At 41.7% G+C, this 19,296-nt stretch overlaps 1 protein-coding gene and 1 pseudogene across 4 annotated transcripts in view; both read left to right on the forward strand.

The window, feature by feature from the left end:
- Positions 1-10,817, forward strand: part of LOC109481533 (axin-1-like) — a 20,396-nt gene extending 9,579 nt beyond the window's left edge. Inside the window, exons 4-11 of one of the 4 annotated variants that reach the window (XM_019784115.1) lie at positions 2,605-2,707; positions 3,170-3,310; positions 3,705-4,330; positions 5,742-5,864; positions 6,534-6,749; positions 7,413-7,511; positions 8,185-8,355; positions 9,621-10,091. In XM_019784115.1, the coding sequence (XP_019639674.1) occupies positions 2,605-2,707; positions 3,170-3,310; positions 3,705-4,330; positions 5,742-5,864; positions 6,534-6,749; positions 7,413-7,511; positions 8,185-8,355; positions 9,621-9,747 (1,606 nt within the window). In that variant the 3' untranslated portion in view covers positions 9,748-10,091. Of the gene's footprint in view, positions 1-2,604; positions 2,708-3,169; positions 3,311-3,704; positions 4,331-5,741; positions 5,865-6,533; positions 6,750-7,409; positions 7,512-8,184; positions 8,356-9,620 lie in introns of all 4 variants that reach the window. The other 3 variants (XM_019784116.1, XM_019784112.1, XM_019784114.1) reach the window with 3 other exon arrangements.
- Positions 10,818-15,378: 4,561 nt separating this feature from the next.
- LOC109481582 overlaps positions 15,379-19,296 on the forward strand; it is a 29,700-nt pseudogene continuing 25,782 nt past the window's right edge.

Here is a 19,296-nt window from a genome sequence, read left to right on the forward strand (position 1 = left end):
CTACTTTTACAGATATTTTATTTCTTTTTTTATCTTTTCCCAATTCCCAAATACTACCGGTACTACCATACATTTTATATTTCCCATTATACACTTTAGGTATGCTACAGCTACATTATACATAGCCATCATTCAAACAAATAGCCACATTGACACACTCTTCAAGTTGCCACAAATTCAATGGTCTAGGGTTTCACTATCAAGTCTTTGATGTATGGAGATTTTTATTTGTAGGGGGAACCATTTTATTAAAAAATTTAGATGTAATAATTGATGCATTATTTGCAATTGTACTCCTGTTTATAGGTATCTAGATAAGATGTAACTTTGTTAGAATGCCACATGCACATGTAGTATTTTTCACAGAGTAATTTCTGTAATTAAAAGAAACTGTTTCCCCCTACTCGAAGTGGACTCTTCCGACCGTCAGAAAGTTGCTTTAGTGAAATGGACTTACGTGCATGGAGGACTTTTTACTTTGCCAAATCCTATGTTTGTGGTAGGATTTTGTACTTTTTGAGAGTAATACAGTTTGTGATGTCAGAATACATTGTTATGTCGTGTTATTTTTACATATTCCCTGGAAAAAAGATCGTTTTGAAGGTGTGTGTGCATGTGCCGCCCAGGCCGAGTTTATACGTTCGGCCCATTACTTTTAACGCCCGTTACTAGCACATGTTTCCGACACAATACGTGTTTCTAAATGAAATATAATATATATCTAAAAGGGAGATGATATGTTGTTACAGGCACGATGACTTAGTAAATCTGCCGTACGTTTGACTGTCGTCAGTAAAGTTTTGTGCCATGAATGGTGACATGTGCAAAGGGGGTGGGGGGCGAGTTCTATATCAAAAGAATTTTTTTTGACGAACTTTTGAAGAGGCAACCTAGCTTTCCGAACAAATTGCACTCAGAAAAATGTTTCTGCATTGAAGCAATGTATTTTTAACGCTGTTAACTATGCCCAAATTTTGAAAAATTACAACGTTCGGGGTGGATTTTGGGGCCCCAATTCGGGACCCGAGAGTATGGATTTTTGTTCTGTTTTTATTTTATTTCATTTTGGCAAAAAAACGAAGCGGCGAATCCGTTAACCAAGGAAATAAATTGGTGTGGCCTAAATAGGTTTCTTTGTAGCCAGGTTTTGTTCTATTATAGAGGATGGTTCTAAAGAGAAATTTCATAAGAAAAAACCTTGCATTGGTGAAAATATGTTTGCTGTCGCTAATTTTTAGCTGTTGAACAGAAAATCTTGAGAGAATTTTCTACCCCTTGGTTAGAATGGTTGGTACAGGCTTCCAGATTTCATGGGTGGGAGAGGGGCGTTACTGTAGGGATGTTGTACAGGGAGAGGCCATTCATCAAAATTCCAGCCAGCCATGCAAATTAGGGGGTCTACACTGGGTAATAGGATGCAAAAGTCAGGCGGCAAGGTGTAAGGGTGGGGCTAGAGCCAGCCAGAATGCTTTCATGTCTCTCTCTTTTGAGTCCCGGCGAGAAATGCTTTTTGCATGTGTCAGAGAAACTCGCACCACTGGTCTATGTGGTAAATGCAATGGCTGATAGGGAGATATTAGTCCAGACCCCCTCTATACACAAGGCAAGTCTAAAATTAAGTAAAAATCTAGTACTAAAAATTTAGTACTAAAAAGATAAAAACATTTCAGAAATCAAAAGTGAAGCAAATTTTATCATTGGTATGTTTCAGCGTTTTTTCTCTCTTCTGTGCTATTGGAAAAGCATTCGTCTACTTCCCCTGGTACAGACTAGTGGAATTCTACCTCTCTTACTTCTGGGGAGTTTTACCCAAGCTACCAGCATTACTCACCTCTCTGGAAGTGTAAAAACATGCACCAAATTGTCCCCGGAAATTGTGTGTGCACATACCAAGCCACTTCAGGCGACTGGAAGTTATGCCAGCTATCTGTAAATAAGGGGGGGAAGCCAGGACAATTTTTACGGCCCAGAGAGCACTGGGGGATAGTTTTCCGGCCCAGGCCCCAGTGTAAGGGGTGAGGGAATTCCTGTGAAAGTAGACGCCAGTTGTGTGGCGGGAGGATTGCAGGTTATGTTGTTGATTTGGGGCTGCAGAATTTGACCAGAGGGCTTGGGTCAGACCATGTGATCCCAGGGCAAGTAGCAGGGGGAGTCAGGTTACAAGGGAACCAGGGATGGGGGTATAGAAGCTCTCATGCACTTTTAACAGAACCTGCAAAACCAAAACTCAACATTTGAAGGAAAGAAGAAGAATTTTCAAGACTTCTGCCATTCCAAATGCCCAGAATAAATGCTTTTGGTACATTTTGCTAGCCTATAACTGTCAATACCGACAGTTTTAACTGATGGTATATACACATATAGAAAACCATAAGTTTGAATCTCAACTCCTTGCATCACTAGGATTTCTTGTTTGTAGTTCTTGTGTCAATTTCTGAGGTTTTTGTTTTGTGACATGCAGTATTTGTCTTGAATTTGATTGAAATTGACACACGAGGTAGTTAAACCATCAGTGACATGTATGTGTGGTTGGAATAGACAGTAGAAACATGGCTTGATTTGTAAGTACAGAGGACTAACCTGTTGCTTAACTGTTTGTTACAGAGATGGGGTGTCCAACCACAGACACAGAAGAAGACGACAGCTGAAGGGGATGAGACAAGACGCCCAGCGTAACGGCAACGTCATGTGCTACCCGCCATTCCCGGTACGTACCCCACGTCATGGAAGCATGCGAAATTTACTGCTTTTAAATGACAAAACATCGGCTTTTCTGGTAACTATAATGATAATAATGTTGCTACCATCCTATTCAATGTTGGTTGAGAAAACCTTAGCCTCCTTTGCAGACTTGTTGGGCGTCAGCATTATTTTTCCGAGAGCGACGCGAGTAATATGCCGCAGTCCAACGCGAAACCTTCTCTCCACGGCAAAAACTCCCTCGGCAACAAAATCATCCCTCCGCGGCATATTACTCGCGTTGCTTAAAAAATAATACAGACGCCCAACAAGTCTGCAAAGAAAGCTAAAAAAACCTAGTGAAAGTTGGAAATGGAATCAAATACAACATTTTCTGAAGTAGCATAGATATTTGCTATTCATTGTTGTTTTCTTGGACAAGAACACATAGAAGACACTTGATTCTGATTGTTTTCTTTCCTCCTTCCAGCAACCGAGAACTCAGAGGCTCCCCAAAGAGATGAAAATGATGGAGCCCAAAAAGTTTGCGGAACTGTTGATCGCCAAGCTGGAGAAAGTTAAACAGGACCGGGAGAACAAGGAGCGACTGGACGAACAGCTGAGAAGAATGGTAAGTGTAAGGCCTAAGTCAGTCTTCTAGTCAGCCTGAAATATCTTTCCCAATTTTGTTTGACGTAACATCATGTTTCGTGCAATCCAAGAGGGTCCGGAAAATTTTGAAATCTTTATCCTCTGAAACCCTTTACTGCATTTGAGGGGCAAGTTCTGACATCTCTTTCCATATCATAACACGCCAATTTTTGTCAGTTGAGTCGGAATATGCAAAACTTTTGTCAGTCCTATGAAATGGTAGAGAGACAGGTGCTGGTTTAAACACTAGCAGTAACTATTGTTGGAAAAATTCTAGACTTGTAAACTAATGTAAATTTTAATGTCAGGTAGGACTATGATGTGACTTGGATATGAACCGGTCTGATGTTAACGTGTGTTTTTAATTCCTACAGGAGGGCGACTGTGGTGCCAGTCAGGCATCAGGAGAATCTCAGGGAGCGTCGGGAGCCGACCCCACCCAGCCCAGACTCTTCCCGCTCATGGACGACACCACCAGCATCGATGACGACCCGGAGTCCATCCTGGACGAGCACGTGTCGCGCGTTCTCCAGACCCCGGGCTGCCGCTCCCCCGGCAGGCACTCCCCCGTCAGACCCAACAAGAGCCACATCTCAGGTGTTCCCCACCACGTGTCCTTCCCCGGCGCGCTCGCCGGCGCTTCCGCCATGGCCTGGCACAACCGCTCGCGCCCCAAGGACGTCTCCAAACGGGACAGCGGACTGGGAGACTCCACCGAGGCGGAGACCGTCACCCATTACCACAAATATTACTACCATCATCACCACCACCATCCCAAGTCAAGGGACGGGCTGGAGAAACAGACGGAGATGGAAACACAGAGGAAAGTACAGAGAGACTCGGAAATGTACACCACACAGTCCCGCGTACATCAGGACAGCATGGGCGGCACGGCCGAGTCCCTGCGACACGACGCGCGGAGAGAAGTCGTTGGCAAGCGTGGCGGCGGCAGGAAGGAGGAAGGCGAACCGTTCCTGGCCTTGCCTGTAGAGACGGATAGGTCAGTAGTTCACTGGTCTCCTGTGTTGACCCATATGGATAAAACTTGTGCCACAACTGAACTTGCTGCTCAACAGTTTATGGGTCTGCCAGCGATCCTTTTGAAGCTAGCAGGGTGCAGGAAGTTAGGCTGGCCATTCCAACGTGTGAAATTCCCTGCCCGATGGCTTTCCAACAGCCACAGATGGCATTTCTGGCCTGGGCACCGTATCAAAGTATCATTAGCCTTGATGCACTGGGGAGGGGGGTAGGCGTTAGCCGGGGCCAATATTTGAGCTGTGTGTGATCCGCACACAAGACGGCCAAGCAGGTGGCCAGACCGTGCAGCCAGTTTTACCAAACGGAAGTGAACCATCTTCCCAAAATAAGCACGGCCGCGTTACAAAGGGCGCTGTGCCTGCAGGCAAACACGGGTCGCTCGGAGGTGCAGCACTGTTGCCATGGTGACTAGCAGGCACCGGTAGCGGCACATTTGTGGTCTGTCTGAGCACAGCGCTTCTGTAACACATCCTGCCATGTGGCTATCACATGTGGGGACCACAGCTCTTTCTCATGTTTGAAAATATTTAGTTCCTGTAACTACATCTAGAATAGCCTTAGATGTCACCATGTACCAAGTAAATGGAGTATCTTAGCTACTTCATCAGCATTGATTTTTTTTAATGATTACTGAAAGGCATTCATTATAATTTCAGGGTGGCAAAGTATAAAATATTCTGAATGAGGAAATCTTGTCGGATATTGACAATTACCACCATTTCTTTGCATGTTTTTGTCCTTTTATACTGAAAGCATCTCAAATACTGGATCCCAAAAGCAAGCTACTTGACAAATACCTTTATTTTTTTTTGGTAACACAATTAAATATTTAGAGCCTACGATAGAAAACAAGCATCCATTTTTCTATCATCTACATCATGTTTTTGCCTCACTAATATCAGTTTGCCATGGAGTAGGATTAATTCAACATTCGTCGATGAAGGTTAGACATCCAGGTAATACGATATGCCAAAAAACAGTTACTCAAGCAACTGGATATGATTTTGAAAACGTCAGACGTTTCAGCTAGTATCCACTAGCTTTCGTCAGTGACTGAGAGACCAGAGGGGAAAGCAGGTTTATATACACAACCTGTTGATTGATATGCAAATAAAGTGAAGACAAAATTTTTTTGGAAGTTCAACATTCAACATTCTATTAAAAGTTCAACATTCTATTCAACATTCAACATTCTATCAAAATTCAACATTCTATTAAAAGAATGACCAAAACAATTGACTTTTTGACTTTATAAAAAAATGCCCTGAAATTATCCAGTTTAGTTGCCCTGAAATTTCATTTTTCACTTGTGTAAAATGTGAAGTTAAAATGAACTAAATGTTAATGTGTTCCGTGTTGTTTTGACTGTACAGATTTGGGAAGGTGTGGGACTGGATGGAGGAGGGTGAGAGGGAGAGGTACAGAGGAGGCGTCAACGTCAGAGAACCTAAGTTCAAACGCTCATCCAAGACAGCATCCCAAGCAACGCATAGAAGGTAGGTTTCCTGTGCCTTATTAGTAGATTACTGAAGTAGATTACTGTAGTGTTCTATCCACGTTTGTCTTTCTGTTACTTGAGAGAATTTTGCTGCCCACAACAAACAAAAATTTTGACAGAAAGAAATGTCATGAAACTAAGTCTACCAACAAAAATTGCCCCTCAAAGTGCAGGAAATAGCATTTCAGGGGTCAAGATATTAAAATTCCCTGGAACCCATAGGATAGTTGCTCAACATTATGTGATACGGACGACAGAAAGAAAATTCAGCCTGGCTAGAACACTAGTTTGCTGGATTTTGTATGTTTCAATAGAAAGAAAGGAAGTGCTCTTGAACCAATTTAGCTCATTAAAGAGCTAATCTTCCACTGGTCGTGACAGAGAAGACAGATGCTATGTACAGTATTACAGGTTCATTGTATTGGGAAAATTCCCTTAGCTCTTTTCGACAAGTACAATGAACAGTGGACCATGGCTTAACGTCCCGTCCTAAGGACTGCGACCCTAAACAGTAGCGTGCATGTCGGGTGAACGACATCAGCCGGGATTCGAACTCCCGACCTCTTACTCTTAGTCCAGAGGCAGGATCACTAACCACTGGACTACGCGTGCTACTAAAGACTAGCATGCTAGAAGACTCAGTGACAAATGGTGTTTTTGTTTCCAGCTCTGGAAAAGCGAGCTCCAGCTCAGCCAAGAAGCCCTTGGCGTACAACACGTCGCGCCCGACGTCCATGGAGCGGCCGGCGGTGACTGCGGAGGTGCGGCCCATGCAGCCGTTCATGCAGGACACACAGATGCCGGTCCTGCCGCAGCCCAACCCCCTTATCTGCTTGGAGGAGGCACGCAGAAGACTGGTCGAGAAGTCCAGCACCAAGGGCAGGTGAGAAGTCGTTTGTTTGTTATGTTTACCAAAGGAAAACATATTGTTTTTACTCTGTTTCTTCTTCTTCCCTCCCAAAAACTGACCTCTGACCTGGTCAATGACCAGACAGTCTCTCACCATGGTAACTAGTGTTGGGTTACATCATGTTGCAATTTTATAGCAGGAGGGATTTAGACTCCTGTCACCATGTGTTTGAGTAAGAATTATCAGAGCAGACCTTAAGTTATTTGTTTGTTTGTTTTATTAGGAACAGTACACACTTAGCAACAAAAATTATTCCTACCCCAAAATCATTCCTACCTCTTCCGGCTTTGTTGTCCTTTCCAGAATAAAATGTAGTGCTGTAGAATAAGGACCACTTTTTAAAAATCAAGAAGGATTGCAGTTTTAACTCATTCGCAACAACATTTGAACCTAGATACAGCATAGTTTTTAAAGGAAAACATTAAGTGCCCTGTAACCATGAAATTTCACAAGTACTTTTGTTTAATGATATTTATCAATGTTTCTAACTTGCTTCAGTACTTCAAAACCACTTAGAACTAATGTTTTAAAACATAGAGGTACAACAGAGATTCCTTGGAGTACACAAAACATGGAGCACACTGTAATGTCGTCATGGTTACCAAACATAACACACCCTGTTTGGTCCTGCAGCAGCAGACATGTTGTGGACAGCGGTGCCAGGAAGGACAAGGGCAAACTGCCGCAGTCCAAAGTCGTCCCAGCCGTGTCCGACTTGGAACCAGAAGAAGAAACGTAAGATGTCCCTTTTTTTAAACGGAGTGGTTCAATGCAAGGCCTATGCGACCACTTCTCGGCATTGAACTAGAAAGCTGAGAGAAACATGGCTACGTCAAGAGATGGTGGTGAACGTTTGATTTGAAAGCCTGTAGATTGTAGGTTGGTGGGAAACACTTGTCAGGGAGGGAATTCCAAAGCTTGGCCGTACGGGGAAAGAAACTGTCACTGTTAAAAGATTTCGAACAAGGAATTTGGATGCTGAACCAAGACACTTTTTGTGGTTGTATTTTTGAGTTAGCAGTGTTTGAAATACTGTACCCATCTGCAGTCTGCATTTTGCAGAGACATTTTCAATATTGCAGGAGAAAAATTTGCAGACTGAAGAAATCTCATGCTCAGGGTTTAATGGTGTTTAAGATCTTTTGTATTTACTACTAACTCTATAACATGCAAGTAATTTTGCACATATTTTTTAAATTCCATTCTAAATATTTGCAACTTTGCACATGTACATGTATGTGCTATGGGTTTAGCTCTACACTTTTGAATTGCAAAAAAATTTCGCATCCTGCAATATTGCAGAACACTGAAAAAAGTATTTCTACCAATAGTTACAATAAGAATTAAATTGTTTCTATGAATATATCAACATGTTTCTAACAATGCTGTTGTTTTTGTTTACCTTTAGCAGAAAACAGCCTGTCAAAAAGCCAGCGTCTATGATGTCTGTGTCGGGTGACAACACCGTGGTCGGGTACTACTTCTGCGGCGAGCCCATCCCCTACAGAACAACGCTCCCCGGGAAGGACATCACCCTGGCCATCTTCAAAAACAGCATCACCAAGAGAGGAAACTATAGGTATGTATCATCAAGCACGTTCTTGAATATTACTATAAGGCCACACCATCTTAATTTCTCGGTTAACAGATTTTTCTACAAAAATAATAGAGCGGGCGGGCAAAAAAAATAAAAACAAGCCTAGGCATCCTATTATGGTACGATAGGAGCCATGAAGTCAACACACCAGGCTGGTTCAAAATTTAAACAATGCATTTTGAACTTATGAATTTTGATCTTTTAATGAAACCATTGCATTGAAAGACGGAATAACTGTAGCTAACAACTAGGAAGAAAAAGACTGTTTTCAACTGTTCAGGGCAAAAAATGAGCATTTTGCAGTTGAGTCTGAACCAGAATCTTTTTTTTTGCAAATCAGAAAAAAATGAAGCAGGCAAATCCGTTAACCTAGAAATTAAATTGGTGTGGCCTAAGCTGTCTCAGTAGAACTTCATAATCAAAAGGTGGATTTTTATGACATTTTAAGTTTGCAATCAAAGCTATAGTACAGTAGTAATGTAATTGTAGTGTCACATTGAATCACCAGACCGTTTCGCTAGACAAGTCAGAATACAGGATACAGAGCAGGATTAATTTTTGTGAGGTATAAAAAGGGCCATAGACTTCTAAGCACTCTAGCCATCACTTAAAAGATACAGTGGGTGGTGTAATTACTATAGTAGTTAACTGTCTGGTATATTGCTGTTGATGACGTCACATATGCATAAAGTCTTGTGTGTAACTCTTGCGGGTTTACATTCGGAAGTGATTGGTCATCAATTGTCCTGATAAAGGCGACAGTCGTGGTTCAAAATTTGATCCTTGTGTGCCCTTGTGTTGGAATACAGTTTAGCATTGTACTATGGCTATCTACCAACACAGATGGACTTCCATGAAAGTACTGTAATAAACACATTTGTGGTGTGGTGATCTTGCAATTGAGTATTTACAAAATATATTGTTTTTGCTAAATTTCCTCTTTTTCTTCCGTTCCAAACACTGATCTCTGACCTGGCCAATGACCTGATATGTTGAGGTTACTCACCGTGCTAACTGGTGTTGGGTTACATGATGTTGCAATTTCATAGTAGGAGGGATTTATACTCCTGTCTGACCATATAGGTGAATGTATTTGAGTATGAATTAACAGAGCAGGTAAACAAAGGTAAACATTACCCATTTGCCTTACAAATGTTAACTTTTGTTAGTTATGATTATAGATTTGTTAATGAGTTTTTGTAAAGCTAGGAAGCTGACAAGTTTTTCCCTCTTGTCTTGTTGTGCAGATACTTCTTCAAGTGCACATCGACCGAGTTCGGCTCCAACGCGGTTTACCAGGAGGTCACCGAAGACGAGGACTTACTGCCACTGTGGGAGGGGAAGATCGTCGGCAAAGTGGAGCGCATTGAGTGAAAAACAACGAAAGAGACCGTACATCCTCACGTCTTCCCGCCGTCTGACCGAACACCGCGTCCGCCGCGCTCTATCAGACCGGGGTTAGGGACGGGGTTTTACGTAGCGGCTGTTTATTTATTTTCTCCCAAACGGAAGGCGCTAGTGATGAGGTCGGCGGACGCGTGGACTGTGAGGCGTCGGGAAAGACGGAAACTTTTGGTGCTGCTTGTCTCAGTGACTGACTCATACTTGGCAAACGTCCCCCGCCCGTGCAATCAGCCATATATTTCTTGTTCTGCGTTGTTGCCAAGGTCACCCTGTATTGTATAGTAGGAAAGATTCGAGATAAAAGATAATGTACTAAGGAGGAAGTTTTGTAATGTCCAGTGTTAACTACTAGTAATGTCCATGTTGTTGCAGTTGTTAATATTACTTTGTTACCTGCATTTTTCCCTTGTGAAAGGCTTATTGTTTGTTAAGTTCTCCTGTAGATAGTGCCACCGTGGATTCCTGATGTAGATAGTAAAGCCTGGAGGAATCAGGTGGAGTAAAAACCCTGCTGATTGTTTATGCCCCCCTCCCCATTAAATATTTGCCCCTTTCCAAGTTTCAAGTGTAGGTAATATTGCTTAAGTTGTGATAATTATTGTAAGGTGAACATATTTTATCCCGTACGCCTGTTTTAAAGGCTTGGATCATACCAAGGGAACATACAAGAACTAACGTAAAGAAACATGTAAGGGACAAAGCTTCTTTAGACCAGAGGAAAAAAAATGAAACGCTGTAAATGTCTGTGATATAGTGATGTTGCAACTCAGAACAAACTGTCATATTGGCCATAATTCTAAACACTGGACCTCATATTGTTTATAACTTTTATATGACCATCTCCCTTTATATTTCCCTGCAAAGCGTTGTTAGGAGTAAAATCGAACACACGTCAAGTCCCATAGAGTAGGAACACATCTGACCATTTCTTGCCTGTGTTACATTTTTTCTATTTTCCAATGTGTGAAAAATAGTTGTACAAGAATTGATACCTAGGTTTCAATTGAAACAATAAAGGTTATATATTTTTAAAGTGAAAACCTGTTTTTTCATTACTGATGGTTTCTGATTGTGTGTGTGTGTGTGTGTGTGTACAGCAATCTTATTGATACAACTACAGTGACTTTCATAAGGCCACACCAATTAAATTTCTTGGTTAACGGATTCGCCCGCTTCGTTTTTTTTCTGATTTGAAAATAAAAATAAAAATTCAGAATCAACTGCAAAATGCTCATATTTTGCCCTGAACAGTTGAAAACAGTCCTTTTCTTCCTAGTTGTTACAGTTATTCCATCTTTCAATACAGTGGTATCATTAAAAGTTCAAAATTCATTGTTTAAATTTTGAACAAGTCTGATGTGTTGACTTCATGGCTCCTATCGTACCATTTTGGGCCATAATAGGATGCCTAGGCCTAATTTTATTTTATTTTTTTTCGCCCGCCCGCTCCATTATTATTCTAGAAAAATCCGTTAACCAAGAAATTAAATTGGTGTGGCCTAAGGACTAATTTACTACAACTAGAAAGGTAACATTTTCAGAGCAAATGCATAATGTTAACCTTCACATATGGTCTGCCCTTTTAATTCTTACTCAAACACATTCATATACATAGACAGGAGTCTGAATACCTCCTGCTATAAAATTGCAACATGATGTAACCCAACACTAGTTACCATGGTGACAAACGTCTGGTTCAGGTCATTGACCTTGTTGGTTTGGAGAAGAAGAAGAGGAAACTGAACAAAAACCAAGATGTATTCTTTCAGTAAACATAACTACTATTAACTTTACCAGAAAAGTTGACCCGTCGGAGACAATTGCCCACCCCAGACGTCTGATTGGAGACAACAACATAGCGTGCTACCGGTTTCAGGAGGGCCTGCATGGGGGGTTACTGATTACGAAAAGTCTTCGCCGCCGATTACGAATTACGTTAAAGTTTCAGAGCTGATTACGACTTAACGCTTTGCGGCCAATGTACTATTAAGAATTACGTTGGTTTTTGGTAAAGCTGCCTTCGGATACGAAGACTAAAAAGGCCTGATTACGCCTTACGAAAAAGGGCATGCAGGCCCCCCCCTTCAGTAACACAAACCATTTGAAGTGTCCCTGGCTGGTAAACTTGGCTGAGTGACCAGCGTCCTGCACTCCTGGTCCACATTACTGCTGTTGTATGAAAACTAACGATAAGTTAATGGTTTAATGCGGGCAGACACAACAGGAAGTGGGTAGGGGGTGTCCTGGCTGCCGTCCTATTAGTTCAATTCTAGCAGGGCCTGAATTTTAGTATGAACGCATTTCTCCTAATCTCCAAGCAGATGGTAGTCTGTTTACACCCGCTTTTGTGATATTATTTTAGTACGTCCTTTTAATATGCCAGGAATAACTACTCTCCAAGCAGAGGTTGTGGGGGAATTTTTAATGATCGTTACCTTTTATATATGGCCGTTTTTTTTTCGGTACCCCACCCGTCGGTGGCTGGCGACCTTCTCTGGCTAATGGATACTGCCTGGCCAATTTGATACTGTCTTTTTGCCACCGGGGATCTGCTTGGAGATTAAGGAATAACAAGAATCACTCAATTAACACTTAAATGCCAAAATCACGGCGATCCGTCGACCGGTTCTTGAGTTATCTCACATTTTAAAAACAAACTCCCCTGCAGTCCCCAAACAACACGCTAGGGGGTCCAAACTCATGTCACTTCTTTCAGCGCACATGAATGTGCTAACTATAAATTCGTGACTCAAGCACGTCCAGAACACGAGATATCAAAATCAGAAGTTTCACGGCAGTACCATGTGAACGTTTGATTTGAAAGCCTGTAGATCGTAGGTTGGTGGGAAACACTTGTCAGGGAGGGAATTCCAAAGCTTGGCCGTACGGGGAAAGAAACTGCCACTGTAACAAGATTTCGACGGTGAAGTGGTGTGAGCTAGTGGAGAACCTAGTGGAACGCTTAAAAGTTATGTATTTCAAAGTTTTATTTTGATGTGTCAGGTTGACAGGAGTGGGTTGGTGGGAGCCCATGGACAGTAACCTGCCGTGGGTAGCTTGTCACATCCTTTTTCTGCGCCTTCTTTCATATGTCTATGTCTAGTAACGTCGAAAATTACAAAAAGAAAAGAAAACAGTTAAGAAAACTCTGGCTCTCGTCTACCCTGTCTGGTTTTCTTTCTTTTTTACTATTATTTGTTATACCCCAATTAAAAACGGGCTAAAAATTGGGATCTTGTGGCGTAGCGGCAGCGTTCTCGACTCGGAACCAAGAGGTCCCGAGTTCGAGTCCTGTCATGCTACCGATCTTGCGCTCTTGGGAAAGGCACTTTAGACGACTTTCTTCACTTCGCTCAGGTGAAACTGATGAGTATTGTACTGTCCCCTGTGTTGGTGGCGGCATTAATATAAGTTGACAAAACTTGAGTGTGTCATCCCTGCGTCTTTTGATTGCATGTTGGAAAAAAAAAGACAGCTTCAGTTGGAAAAAGTAAGCTATAATGGCGTGGTGGGGTCGTGTGGTGTTCGTCTCGGAACCAATAGGTCCCGGGTTCGAGTCCTGTCATGCCACCGATCTTGTGCCCTTGGGAAAGGCACTTTACACGACTTTCCTCACTTCGCTCATGTGAAAAATGAGTATTATATTGTATTGTCCCCTGCGTTGATATAAGTTGAAAAAAACTTGAGTGTGCCGTCACCACCTCTTGTGATTAGATGTTGGAATATAAATACCGGTAACTGAGATTCTATAGAAAATGTAAAACTGAATACTGTTTAGAACAATACTTAGAACACTGTGACTTCGAGCAGCGCTCCGCTATTAATAAAATTAGAATCAGTGCCCACCCCTACAAGGGCGATATATGAAACTACCTGTGTCGGAGAGAATTTGTAAATATTGCTCCTCAAATGTAGTGGAAGACGAAATTCATTTCATCTCTAACTGTCCATTTTTATGTTGTTTGTAACTGCAATTAGCCCTCGGGCATGTATTTGCAATAAACTTTCTATAAAAAAACCGGGCTGGAGTGAGCGTTCCATTGACCGGAGCGGTACAGGCCAGGTGCAGGTATACAGATAAACAGGTGTGATCTCAGGGAACAGGTATGTGAGCTACAGTCCAACGACCAAGGCTTTCCGGACTGGAGTAGAACAGCGATAATGTAAGCAAACAAACCCCCCTCATATATCGATAGCGTTGTCCCGGTGTTTACAACTGGCACCAGACGTTCCGAGACTGGTCAAAGATCAGCTTGTCTTTAAATAGCCTCGAAACGGGGCAACTACAAGAACCGATCTGTACATGGGTTCCTTGCGTCCGTCAACAAAGCTGTGTGTAGGCTAAACATAGCCACAATCTACCAGGCTTGGGGAGGCGGCTGGTGAGAGGCTAAGCTAAACACGTGTGTGCGCGTTAAGCGCAAGAAAGTGTGTAGTGTGTAGGCTGTACTAAGCGAGTACAATGTCATCTAGCCAATACGGGTCGATGACTGCCTTGCCGAAACGTAAACCTCTACCAGCCTTCGGGAGGCGGGTCGAAAGTAGACTAGAAATTGGCCAAATAGATACGTAATTTTGTCACCTTTTCTCACAAAGCGAGATACCAAATCCAGTGCAGCTCGAAAAAAAGCCTGTCAATTTACCGTTAAGCGTTGCCGACCGTCCTGAATTTACCGTTAAGCGTTATCGGCCCTGCCGAATTTACCGTTAACCGTTGCCAGGACCCCCCATGCAGACCCTCAAATAGAGATAACGTGAGCCGGGGTGTTGATCCGCTAGAAGAGTAGCATGACCGGGAAACTCTTCTGGCCAATTATATCCCCTTTTTAGGCCGATATATACTAGTCTGGTGGAGTCTACTAGAAGGGTACAATTGCCACAAACTGTAGTCTTCTATCGACCAACTCCCCAAGAATGTTATCTCTCTATTTTGCAATGCAATTTCTACTCTTCCCAGCCGCCTCCCGAAGCTTGGTAGAGGTTAGTCTAAAAGTCTGGTGTATGCCAAAAGTCTGAGTGCATCTACTGTGTAACCAGCCAAGACTTTGTATATTAACTTGTGTAGTGTGTATCACGCTTTGCGTCTAGCTATAGTGGGTCGGCTAAACGTCTGTGTGCGCCTATTTAGTTTGTAGGCTAAACGTCTGTGTGCGCCTATTTAGTTTGTAGGCTAAACGTCTGTGTGCGCCTATTTAGTGTGTAGGCTAAACGTCTGAGTGCGCCTATGGACATGGATGCAACCATACCATCATCACTTCCAAAACAGCGAACACGCAAGTGGAACTTACGGGTTATAGAAACAGGACTGCCATGTCATGGGAGAAAGTGCACGTCACATGAAGGACCTCTACCGACCAACTCGGCAACTGCAGGACAGGTGTCGACTATACCACTATTATTTAAGGGTCCTACAAAGTGACAGTAATAATTGAAGTACAAAGAGGGAGAAGCTAAACTTCACAATATATCACAAAGTATCACATGTATTTACATATTAGTATTATGTATAATTACAGTAATAATCCTGTAAGTGATAATTTAGTTTTTGTTTTATATCTCCATAAAATATATAAATAAATTTGTTCTAACAGTACAGTGGACTGTTCCAAGATGGCTGCCTTGAAATGTAAAACTCAGAAGGAAATCGATGAAATCTGAGAAGTCTAAGGTGACGTGGTGCCTCGGTGTGAGTATAGCTGTGTGCTGCTGCCTGCCCATCCTGTACAGCTTCTTACCGCCATTTCTCAATCCTGGTAAGGCATTGACTTTCATGTAATGTACTAGCATACATGTATACTTGAATAGAGGGGGGAGGGGGGCAGAACATAGTAAAGTCACCTGACAAGCCAAGTACTAGTTCAAGTAGTTAACAAACTAGTTACCAGCTCTGTTAAATTAAAGCTGTGCAGAGAAAACATTTCTGCACCACACAATCATGATCTCGCCCCGCACTTACTCCAGGTTTAGTGTCTAAAACTCAAAAGAGTATGGTCTAAAAAAATGATGCTCAAAATAATTATGTTTATGTCGATCATAAATTCCCTTTCATTGGTACCATCTGATCTAGAATTTGAGATGAAAGCTTATTCGTGGGGGCCCGCATGCCCTTTTCTGTAGAGTGTAATCGGCCGTTTTAATCCAACGTAGACGGACCGCTCTAATTCAACGTAGAGCGTAATTGGCGTATTAATATTATGCGTAGGGCATATTCGCCGTTTTAATTCTACGTGATGTGTTTTAGCTGCTTGGAATTTATCATAAAGCCTATCGAGAGGTTTCCTGAATTGAGCAGAATACGTAGCCGGCTAGATCAAAATCTGGCGTAGGCCATTGTCGGGACCCCCCCCATGCAGGCCCCTGGCCCCCATTTCAACTGACAGATTTAGGTCGTGTGTCAGAGCGGTCCTCGGTGTCAGTGTGAGAGGACCTCTCACCGATAGTGGCCAATTACAACAAAAATATGATAAATACCACTAATCACCGTAGCTACTAATAAAAGTAATAATAAAATAGATCTGGGGGACATTTTTTTATTGCCCAAAGAAGAATTACACGTGTTTTTTTTTTAGATATTTTTTTTTCTATTCCAACATTTACATGTATTACAAGACACGATGACTGCACACTCAAGTATTTCTATCTACTAACTATTTTTATGCCACCACCAACACAGACAAATGCAATGATTGGACAATAGACATACTCATTTTTACCTAAAGTAAAGTGAGGAAATTCGTGCAAAGTGCCTTTCCCAAGGGCACAAGATCAGTGACATGGCAGGAAGTCGCGATCTCTTGGTTTCGAACATAACTCTTTGTCGTTATGCCACACGACCCCACTTGGAATGACATTGACACATCAACACTGTCACATTTCAAGCCTTGACGAACATATTTTCTGATGTTCACAGACCAAGCGATCCAGGGCCAGGCGAGGATGGCTTTTGCAAAAGAAGAATTTCACAACTTTGGAGCTGTGGACTATGTCATCTTTGGAGGGATGTTGGCCGTCACTGCTGCCACTGGACTCTACCATGCATTTGCAGGGGGAGGTCAGAGGACAACAGCCAAGTATGGAGAATCTAAATTGTTCTGATTTCTTTTAACTTGTTTTCTGAACTTTCTGATGTCACTATTACAATTTCAGTGTTAGAAATCCCACCTGCACTGGCTGCAGTCTGCATTTTGAGTTTACCAGGAGAAAAATTAAGTACTCTAGTAACCTGCAATTTTTTAATATGCCGTGGGTTCATGCCTAAATTCATAAGTGTGTATTTGCATAAAGTATTTCTGAATTGCAGAACAAAATTTTTACATTTTGCAGTGTTAACGTTGCAGAACACTGAAAAAGTATTTCTACCACAGATTTTTATATTGGTTATAGAGAGAGGGAAAGATGAAATATGATTGAATGTACATACAGTTATACCTGTTCTACCGGTCACCTTTGCAAAGTAGTCACCTGGCCATAGACATGCAGGTCACTTTTGGTTGATCCCTTGGACTTGTCTCATTGACCATAAGCATTCAGTGGCCACAATAGTGGTCAACTGTTCAATGGGGGCCTGCAAGCCCTTTAGAGAGCATAATCGGTCGTCTTAATTCTACGTAGAGCATAGACGGACCGCTCGGCGCATTTTGTGTGTATTCGCCGTTTTAATTCCACGTAATGTGTTGTGGCCACTCTGAATATATCGTAAAGCGTAATTGAGAAGTTTCCAAATTCAGCGTAGAGCGTTGTCGGGACCCCCCCTTGCAGGCCCCCTTCAACGTGGTGAGCGGTCACCCTACCCCTGGTTAAAGTCACTGCTGCCTGTTACAGCCGTCACTGTAACATCAGTGTTACATCATGAGGACAGTACAGTATATTTGGTTATACTTCATGGCAGGATAAATACCCTAACTAAGGCCACACCAATTTAATTTGTTGGTTTTCGGATTCGCCTCTTCGTTTTTTTCTGATTTGCAAAAAAAAAAAAAAATTTGATTCTGGTCCTGAATCAACTGAAAAATGCTCATGTTTTGCCCCCCAACAGTTGAGGAAAGTCCTTTTCTTCCTAGTTGTTACACTTTTTCCATCTATCAATGCAGACTGGTTTGATTAAAAGTTCAAAATTCAATGTTTAAATTTTAACCCAGCCTTTTGTGTTGACTTCATGGCTCATTTTGTAGCATTTAAGCCTATAATAGGATGCCTAGACCTGTTTTTATTTTTATTTTTTTTCGCCCTGTCGCTTCATATTTTTTCTGAAAAAATCTGAGAACCAACAAATTAAATTGGTGTGGCCTAAATTCATATTTTATAACATTTATCTGACATTTGACATTCTTTGGCAAGAGTTGATATACAGTCTTACATTGTACAGCAATAAGGAGAATGTCAAACCTGATCATGAGTTCAGACATGTAAGGATTTCTCAACATACAAAATGCATGTCAATTCCTAGAAAAAGGAAACATAAGATAGCATTTTTAACATGCAGAATAGTCTCCCTCCCTCACTTACTCACTCACTCGCTCAGGAAGATTTAGTTGACCCAAAAATGACAAATATGATGTGCCGGACATCATAAGGCAGGTTGGTAGGTTTGGGGCTAAGCTGGAATTTTTTCTGTATATGCCTGCTCAGTCCAAAACCTTTCAACCGAGTGAAACCACTCCCCAGACCCCCCTTACATGTATAATTATGACCATTTCTTGTGTAGCTGATACTTCAAATTAAACAATTCAGAGCACAAGATATACAAGGTGAACCAATCAGTACTGACCGCCACGAACATCTGGTAATGTTTGCATACTTAGGCCACACCAATTTAATTTGTTGGTTCTCGGATTTTTTCAGAAAAAATATGAAGCGACAGGGCGAAAAAAATAAAAACTAGAGTTCCACGATCTCATACCTTCGCCAAATGATGTTAGCCTTTATGACTAAGAAATTATAGATGAATCCCCCTGATTGTGCGAATAGGATCCTATATTGCATCAATTATATCTGTTGATCATATTCTACACCAAAAGACAGTCTTATCTTATCAATGCATGCCATTATAGCATGTCCTCATAAATTATGCAAATGAGGTCCTTATTTGAATAAATTATGTTTAATAATGTTCACCTTCACATAACTTTCAAATATCCCAAGTATGAAATTCCAGACATTACCACTATGTAATTATAACATTTTCTCGTTAATTATGCAAATTAAGTCTTCATTTGCATAATCGATATCTGCCTGTATTTCTGCCGTTCTGCATTACATATATTACAAGCTTGAATAGTCCTATCATGGAATGCAGCTGATATATAGAATTTCCTCATTAATTATGCAAATTACATTAATATTTGCATAATTGTAATAACATTATGTCAAGCATCACTTCAGCTACCTACATGCCAAAAATCACGACGATCCATCAATCGGTTCTTGAGTTATTCGCCTTTAAACATTTTTCAACTAATGCCCCTGCAATTCCAGAGCAAGCCGCTAGGGGGTCCAAACTCACGTCACTTGTTCCCCAGC

This window comes from Branchiostoma belcheri, unplaced genomic scaffold (genome assembly GCF_001625305.1).
Source record: "Branchiostoma belcheri isolate BF01 breed outbred unplaced genomic scaffold, Haploidv18h27 scaffold56, whole genome shotgun sequence".
NCBI classification, from domain to species: Eukaryota; Metazoa; Chordata; class Leptocardii; order Amphioxiformes; family Branchiostomatidae; genus Branchiostoma; species Branchiostoma belcheri.